Consider the following 9,901-nt stretch of genomic DNA (forward strand, 5'->3'; position numbering starts at 1 on the left):
TTCTTTCGGTTTTTTTTTTCTTTTTTTCAATTCGGAAAAGGGACAAGAATATACTTCTGTTTAAATTTAAATCTCGATTTACGTATGTTAAAATTGATTATGACCAATACTCAATATAACCCCTGAGTTCCTCAGATAAGAGATAACAATTTGTCGGGTTGGTCCACAACGCAAACATGCCTTTATCAACACAAACAGTACATTTTGAAATACCAATTTTGAAATATTTTTTTTTTTTAATTTAAGAGTGAAAACATGGACATCAGTACTTTTTAGTTTGAAATACTGTTAATCAATTAGCATCTGTTTATTACGGTTTGTTTATAATGTTTCATTTAAGAAGTGCATACAAATTTTTAGTGTGGATTATATTAATCCTTTATTTTATTGACAGTAAGTATTGTGTATACTAGTATATTGATGTATGACATTGTTCTCGTTTTACCTCAGATATTTGGGAACGACCATTTAGTTTTCCCCCCTAAAAATAATATGTTCTGAGCCCAATTTGTGGGAGAGAAAAAATCTGGTCAAGCAGGTGACAACAAAAAAATATTTTCTGAATCCAGGTTTCCCCCATACCTTAAAGTGTTCATATGAAGGAACAAATAATTTCATTGAAAGCGTCGGAAAACTGGGAAAAAAAATAAGCCTTGCGTGAAAAAAAATCTGACTCAGACAAAAAACGTACCCTTTCCCTGAAGTGAAATGGTAGCTACCTTAGATCAAATTCAATTTGATAAGGTTATTCCGTTCCTTTTTTTTTTAAACTCTACTGTCTCTTTTTTTTTATGATACATTCAAGTTTCAAAAACAAACAAAATTAATGTCCTATTGGTCATTTAAGTTCTCTAAGTAAAAAAAAAAATACAACTTGTAGTAGGCTTAAATGGTATCTCCTATCATCACAATGCTGGCTCAATAAATTTCTAGTACACAGTATCAAGATATGTTCATGTTTTAAGCTGTTTCATTGAGGTGTCTGTACGAAGCCACATATATTATTAACTTTTACACAATAAATTAGGTTTTTTTCGGCATATATTTAGACAAAAACTAATGCTTACACATATTAAGATACAAGTAGAGTTGAATTATTTCAAAAATAATTCGTAACAGTTTATAAAAATGTGTACTGCATTAGATTTAAAGTGAACAACACAAAAAGTTTTATTTGTTGTATATTTTTTTACTTAATTTTAACAACTGTATTTCATTATTTTTAAATATATTTGATTTAACACCTACTGTTTGAAAGAACAATTAATGAAAAACAGATATATCAGATAGACACAAATAACAACCACTGAACGCTTCTGACTTATATTCCTCTTATCGGTTGTGTTAAGTTATTTTTTTGAAATTTTTTAATATTTTGATATTGATGACAGATGATTGCCTCTACTTATTTGGACTCAGGGCAATTTAAAGCATGGTATCTGGTATTGACATCTCTTCAGGGTATGATATCTATATTGGCCTCTAGATTTTTAGGGATTTTTCAACATCTTCTTTTCATTTTTACTTTAAATTAAATCAAGAAAACTGGTGAACAGCTTAAAGAATTTCTATTCACAATAAGCTCTATTCAGTATACTTTCATATACACCAATGAAATTGTCTGTTTGTATTATCACTTATACATTGTAATACAGATCTTACTTGTACAATAGATGTTTAACTTACTTCCTTGCTTGTACTGATAAGGGATAATCACGGAAAATCCGAATAAAAAGGCGTCGTTTACTGTAATTTTTGTTATGACATTCAGAGGTATACTATTAGGGCTATTTTGAAATTGACTCAGAAATATGTTCCGTTAAATTAGGGTCTATTTCACAATGTCTTGATTAAGTCTTGGAAAATAAATCACATGTAAATAAACTCATCATAGATACCAGGACTAAATTTTGTATATACGCCAGAGGCGCGTTTCGTCTACAAAAGACTCCTCAGTGACGCTCGAATCCAAAAAAGTTAAAAGGCCAAATAAAGTACGAAGTTGAAGAGCATTATGGACCAAAATTCCTAAAATTTATGCCAAATACAGCTAAGGTAATCTATGCCGGAGGTAGAAAAGCCTTAGTTTTTCAAAAATGCAAAACTTTGTCAACAGTTAATTTATAAATATAACGATATCAATGATAATTCATGTAAGCACAAAAAGTGCTGACTACTGGGTAAATGAATGACAAGGCGTGATTAGATTAAACCTACGCCAAGAAAGACATTTATTGTGTTATCTTCATCTTTGAGAAAGGAGTCATGATTTAAAAAAGATCTATATCGTAGTGCAATGGATGGCCTGAGACTGTTATTTCGTAACTACACTTGTATTTCTTTCAGACAATAAATGCAAATTACAAAATCGCACTTGCTCTTTCTCAATATTACTTTTATAGTGTGGTGTACTACTTTTGGGACAAATCAAATCAAAATTATAAAAAAAAAATCATCAGGTTTAACTCAAGAATGAATAATTTTATGTTAAAGGGTCTTAAATTCTGTTTGACAGCTTCATACATATCAATTGTTAACCCTTTATAACTGGACCAAATCAATACTTTACTTTTAATTTTTCCACCAAACTTTTGAAAAATATCATCGTCTTCTTGCTATGTAAGGCATTACAGACAAGAAAAAATAAAATAGGAAGGGGTATGAACATTTTTTACAAGTAAAACACTGTTAACACTAGGGACGAAAATCAAAGGCCGACAACTGTGTTCCAAGGCCTTATAATAAATATGTTGAATGTCTCATTGGTTGACATAAACTTCTACAAAAAAATTTTTTTTATATCTTTATTCTCTACAAAAATGAACGATTTTTTTCTCTTGATAAAAATACGAATGCAATTATTTTCTAATTCATAACTTCAAGCGAACATAAATTATTTACAAAAATAAACTCAACACCTTTGTATGGGATCAGCTCGCCTGACAGTGTGCACCAAAGCTTTAATTTTATTAAAGACAAATGCAAAATACTAAATGTTCATCTGTTACTGTCTGCCTAGGCCGCTGCAGGTAACGAACACAAAAACCACAAAGATAAAAGCAGTTTTCATTATGTACTCAAAGACATATTATGAATTAATTTAAAGATTCTGTTTTTACACACATTATTCACAATAAACCAAAATAACATATACTTTGGCGGTTGTGCGAATTTATGATATTGTCATTCGAGGTTCGCTTTTGGTGCAGTAAAGTTTCCCACCCACCTATCCGACTTGATGTATGTTTCTTATGTAACTGTAAACCGTCATCGAAGATAGCGGGTAAAGGAGAGCTGGCCCAGCACGTCCGTGCAGGCTGTAATTACTGAGACGTGGAATGGATTGATGTTATGATAGATTCATGGTATACCGCCATCTTGGATTGTACTATCACACTACACAATAGAGTCTAGTTATTTGCTCAAATCTGCAAATTTGTAGACAGATGTGTCATTTTATTGGTTATACTGTTTATTTATATGAAGAAAACTTGCTGATTAATTGCATGAAACAAAATATTTAAACAAATACCAAACATTTGTGTTTTAGAATCGGTTTTTTTCCCAACTAAACATGGGGAAATAACTCTTTCAGTGAAAAAATTATACTGGTATGATTACGAAATTTTCATTTTTACTTGTAGCAAGAAAACAATTTCGGTGACACCATTTTTATTTTTATTTTCTTCGAACATATTACAAAACCTAATGCTATATTCTCACAATTTATTTCAAAATTCTATCTCAGAGATTATTTTATTTCCTTTAAACATATTACAAAACCTATCTTCTCAAATTTATTTCAAAATTCTGTCTCAGTTATTTCTTTTTATGCACGAAAATGTGTTTTTTCATGATCATTCGAAGCAAATTAATGCAATTTTCAACGACTCATAGCTTGAAAAATGGCACGGTGACCCATCCTTTTTATTATATTTTTGAAAAGAGCAAATAAAAGTCCATTATGGCAAAGTGTAAGAAAATTCTATCTCGAGACCTATGATCTGCCTAAAATTTCGTAAAATCTCTAAACGAATCTATTTTCTTTTGTAATTCCTTAATTTAAAAAATATTCTTTATCGACTGACTGCCTGTAATAAATTAGAGACTGATTTTCATGACTATTTTACAACACGGGTCTTGAATCCCGGGAAAGTTGCAACATTTTTTCATCTGCCTATATATCTATATATGCTGAAAACATTTACTTCTAGCATCTATATATCGTAAGATAGTACTCAGTGGCTTTTTCCTTAAAAGTTGATGATTTATTCATGGTGTTTGCTAAACGTCCAGTGGCAAACATTTCATCGAAATTAAGGACGAGAACATATACAATAGGTGTGCTAGATAAAGGACAAGAAATTTTGACTTTCACTGAAAAATGAGGTAATGTTGGATAGGCTTAAGAAATTAGGCCTTGCAACACGACGCTGTGTGCTTACCACGACTTTCGTCAGATGTACTTATATTATGCAATTTAAGTCCCGCCTCAATGGCATGGTTTTTTAATTGCAAAACAAGCGTTATAAAATTATAATGTATATATTTTTTTCATTTCAGCTGCATTGGCACGTGGATTTCGATCCGGATTTCGTAGTTATCGATATATCAGTTACAGAAGTTACAGCTATACCTATTACTACTACTATTATTCGTATTATTCATCATCTTTGTAAGTTTGTTTTATCTGCATTTTTGTCAAGTTATTCAGGTTATCACACTTTAAGCCGAATATCTTAGAAACAAGGATGTATAAGAAATAAAACGGTTGAAGAGCTATATCACAGACAAACAAAAAAGACTTAAAAAATGTTGCCAAATCCGTCAAAGGTCATCTTTGTATGAGGGAGTTGAAACCTTAGTTTCTTAATAATGAGCCGGTGATACCCTTGTATAATAGATATCGCTCATTTCGGGTTATCTAGGTCTTATTCTCATGGTATTTGTCATTTCCCGCATTCCACAGTTGGATATTTTGGTACTTATTCCCAAAAGATAACTATTGTGACAGTGGTTATTATTTATTTCCCGAGTCTGATTTGATTTTAAGTATTTCTAGACTTGAAGACTACTCGGGTTGTTATAAGTGCTCAATTAGGTTGTTTCATAGTTTATACCATTCCATAGATCAACCGTCACTTAATAGTGCTTTGCTTTTGTGTTTAACAAATCTTTCATTTGCGCCACAAACCATATTTTATAAGCGCAAAAAAATATTTCAGTTGCACCAAAATTATATATAACATTCACCATAAATCACATTCCTCAATGAACTAAAATCATTAATCAATGATTAGTTTGTTTCAATGCTGAGATTGTATTTTTTGCTGGTCTAAACTGTCAAGGTGGTTGACTGTGATTTATTTTCGCTACTTTCGCGAGTTGAAAAATACTAAAATACAAATCGTCGCGAATTTGTATATATTATTAAACTATTAAGTTAAGAAAATGAGAAAATCGCGAAATTAAATAGCCGCGAAGTTGGTTAGAAAGAGTAACACGCGGACTTGAGTAACCGCGAAAATAAGTTGGTTTACATTAATAATTCTATTATTTACCATATTTATAAAAAAATAATAATGTTAAATTACAGATCAACTGGTGCAATCGTAGGCGTTGTATTTGGTGCCCTTATAGGCGGTGCTGTGTTTTTAACTGGATGCATAATGTGTTGTGCGTTTTGCTGCTGTAGTGGTAATAAGACTTCTCGAGGACAAGTGGTCAGAACAAACCAAGCAGGAATCGCCACTATTTCGACAAGTCAAATGAGTTCCAATGGTGAGTATTCAATATAGAATTGAGAATGGAAATGGGGAATGTGCCCAAAGAGACAACTACCCGAATAAAAAGCAGAAAACAGCTGAAAGCCACCAAATGGACCTTCAACTCAACGAGAAAATCCCGCACCCAGAGGCGTGCTTCAACCGGCCAGTAAACATAAATGTGTATTAGTTCAGTGATAATATAGATATACGTCATACTAAACCCTGAAACATATAGATGAAGTAAAATAAGAAATTGTATGCATTTTTTAGATTCATATACCTATTTCGATATATCTTTTAAAAAATACAAATGTTATAAGATGCTTTAAAAGGTAAAATAAAAAAAAGCGAACTCCAAGAAAATTTAAAGCGAAAATTCTCCGTTTTTAATGGCAAAATCAAAAGCTCATAAAACGAATGGAAAACAACTGTCATATTCCTGATTTGGTACAGTCATTTCCCAATGTAGAAAATGGTGGATTAAAACTGGTTTTAAAATCAGTTTTCTTCATTTATTAAAGAAAATTATGTTTAAAAAAAAAATTGAAGTAGAAAGTGTTTCGCAATTTTCAGGATTATTGTTCAAATCCCAATTGTTAGTTCAAATAGATTTGTTTATACCTCAGTGTTTTTGTGGGCTTTTTTATCAATACATTAAACAAGGGTTAAAGACGGAAAATAGCTAGTATCGGTCAAATATCACAGCTTGTCTTAAAAGAATGACGAAAGATACCCGAGGGACAATCAAACTCATAGATCGAAAAAAAAAACTGACAAAGCCATGGCTAAAAAAGAAAAAGACAAACAGACAATTAATAGAATACAGGAAACAACATAGAAATCAAAATACTAAGCAACACGAAACCCACCAAAACTGGGACTGATCTTAGGTGCTCCGGAAGGGTAAGTAGATCCTACTCCACATGTGGCTACCGTCGTGTAGCTCCTGTTATTACAAATGCTGTAAATAGTCTAATTCGGTAGGTCACATGGAACATAGTAGGTCACATTAAATATAGTAGGGACGATTTAGCAATTGGTGTGTAATTTAGACACTTGTCTACAACAGTTGGGGACCGTATATATAGTGAATTCAGGTTTATTTTTTCTTATATTTTTTTAATCTATAAGTAATTTGTGTTTAGCTTTACCTGAATCTAATAAAACAATATATAAAACAATCATTATTGGTTTTTCAGCCACATTTAACGAAACCGGTGTTCAGTTTACTCCTTCCCAGTATTCCAGTCCGCAGCAATATAACACTGAGTACTCAGCGCCTCCTCCAGCTTACAATGAAGTTGTATCTACTGGGAATGTCAATATAGGATTTAATAAGGATACTTAGTTATGAGGAATTTTCAAGTTTTTACAAGCATTATATTAGTGTTCAATAAATTAGTTCTTAACATCTATTTAAAACTCAACTATATATAGAGATAGAATTCAGAGGATTAGTCATTTCAAGAATTTTGGGAAATATCTAGTGAATTTTACAAAATATTGTTAACTTACAGTTTTTGAAATATGACTGATGTTCCCACATAATGCATAAAAATGATTAAAATTGAACTATGATATCAAATAATATTCTGTAAATACATGTATACCATAATGCAGATGTAGTAAGTCAATGCACCACTAATATACATTGATATACATGTAAACCTGGTGTGGAATTTTCTTGCTGTGTTGAAGACACCTTGAGTGTTTTCTGCTCCTTGGTCGGATTATTGTCTCTTTGACAAATTTCTCATTTCCATTCTCAATTTTATGTACAATATGTTTGTTAGTTTAAAAACAGAAATTGTTTACAATAATATCAGTCACTTATATCATTTTTGATGTAGGAGTCGTATACGACATAATGCCAATAGTGAAATACGACAATTTCCAAAAGGGCCAACGGTACTCTGAACGAAATAAAAGAGCCGTACGCTGTTCACTGTTGTCATATTGCTAAATATTGAAAAGGTTTGACAATATGCAATTTGGGACAAGTGCTTTTGAGTAATATAAAGGTTCATGCATTGAACTTTTAATATACAAATAAATAAATCACATTGATTTACTTCGACTTGTCCTTATAGGAACTAATATCTCAAATGCCGACAATACTAGTATTATAAGTGATAAGTGCAATGTTAGAAGGCTTGTTGTGCAACTTGAAGATAATCAAAATCTCCTCATTTCAAATTAGAAGTCATGCACTGACAAATAGGTAATGCTAGAAATTAACAGTGTATTCTCATTTTGCCAAATTCGTCATTTAAAAAAAAAATCCTACAAATGCTTGTGATGGATTAAAAAATAATTAAACAGTTTTTATAAATGAATTTTTTTTCTTCATTATGGTCGATGTGTTTTCCCTTTTTTTTTGCTTATGTTTTGATTTTTCCGTATTTAATTACTAATAAAGTAGTAATTGTATAAATACATAAAAGATCGCTACATATGCAATATACGTATACAGGAAAACGTTTCTCGAAATCAACTTTCCGACAGACGTTGAACTAAGGTTTCCTAGTGGTTAAGGTGAAATTATTCCTTAAGAAGTTTTACGGGTACCGTCATTAGTCAATATATATGTCGTAGACGACAACGGAAATGTTTCAATTGTTGAAGTCATAATACTCTTTTCCCCACATTATGACAACACCGGAAGAAACTGAATATATAATAAATGTGTATCCAACACGACATGTTCAACATGTGGGGCTTTAGTTGGTCAGTCTTTGAGTTTTTATGTAGTATATTTTTAACTGTTGTTAATTTTTCCGTTATTTTTATGTTATATTTTTGTTGTCCCCTGGTATCTCCGAGTATTTCTATATTCAATCAAGTTGAATAACTACTTGGGTAATTGTAGAATTTAGTAAATAACCTACAAACTGTAATAATATATGATTAATAAACATACAAAGGGGATACCGGATTATGAATCAATAGGTGTATTTATATTTCTTATTGTTAAATAGATATCATATTGATATTAATAGCAATATTAAGATAATAAATTATATATTTATTCATTAAAAAATGTAGATAAAGTGTATTTTTTTAATGCAAGATGGGGGATGAGTTCACGCTACCCTACATCATCTATTAAAATCAATGTAAAACCTGCTCATAAATTTACAGGATTACAAAGAGATGAACGCATGTTTGAACACTCAACTAATCCAACTGACATGTATGGGGGTTTTGTTTTAATAAACTTGGTGAGGCTTTTTTAAGTTTATGAGTGAAGTGAATTAACATTTTCATAATGTAAAATCCGACAACAGACGAAATATGGTAATAAGATGATGAAAAAGTAGTTTTTTAATCTACTATAATCAAAGTTTTTATATAAAGATATAAGTAGTTGACATGAGGTACACGACAATGACAAACGCACAATAAAATGATCTGACAAACAACAGTGTCACGTGTGGAACAGGATCTGATTACCCTCCCGGAGTACCTTGGATCACTCCCAGTTTTTGATGGGGTTCGAGTTGCTTAGTCTTTAGTTTTCTATGGTGTGTCTTGTGTACTATTGTTTGTCTGTTTGTCTTTTTATTTTTTTAGCCAAGGCGTTGTCAATTTATTTCTATTCTATGAGTTTAATGTTCTTCTGGTATCTTTCGCTCCTTTTTTTTTTTTAATTTAACTGTTTGAGATTTTTATGACTTTAAACACACATTCTTCAAGCTGGCTTGTTATAAATGATTTAACAGGACTATCGGCCAGTTACAAAAGGTTTAAAGAAAACAAAAAGATGTTAATAAGAAATCGTCGTACATTTTTACTGATACCTCTGTTTAGTTTCACAAGTTTTAATGTCAGATTCCTTTTAATTATCATATTATCAGCCTTGATATATGACGAAATTACAACAATTAAAAGATATATTTGTTGATGATACCTCACATTTTAATTCTCATCGAAGGACTGACGACATGCTACACAAATCATAAATTGATTAAAAACAAATGAAATTAACAAATAAAATCTGAGGGAATCGCGTAAATTCCAAAGGGAGCGAAGTCGTGTGCGTCGACAGAGTGCATGTCTCCTGCTATGTACGTTTCTCCTGCTTTTCATGCATTACCTGCCATGAGAATCCAGTCAGTCAGAATCGAAAGAGA

General features: G+C 31.3%; 1 protein-coding gene across 1 annotated transcript; it reads left to right on the top strand.

Annotated features, from left to right (window-relative positions):
- Nucleotides 1-311: 311 nt before the first annotated feature.
- Nucleotides 312-8,818, top strand: LOC139493518 (uncharacterized). Its single transcript, XM_071282003.1, has 4 exons — nucleotides 312-393; nucleotides 4,564-4,675; nucleotides 5,597-5,781; nucleotides 6,968-8,818. The coding sequence occupies exons 1-4, from the start codon at nucleotides 327-329 to the stop codon at nucleotides 7,114-7,116; spliced, it is 513 nt and encodes a 170-aa protein (XP_071138104.1). The 5' UTR covers nucleotides 312-326; the 3' UTR covers nucleotides 7,117-8,818.
- The last annotated feature ends 1,083 nt before the right edge of the window (nucleotides 8,819-9,901 follow it).

This window comes from Mytilus edulis, chromosome 1, assembly GCF_963676685.1.
Source record: "Mytilus edulis chromosome 1, xbMytEdul2.2, whole genome shotgun sequence".
Lineage (NCBI taxonomy): Eukaryota > Metazoa > Mollusca > Bivalvia > Mytilida > Mytilidae > Mytilus > Mytilus edulis.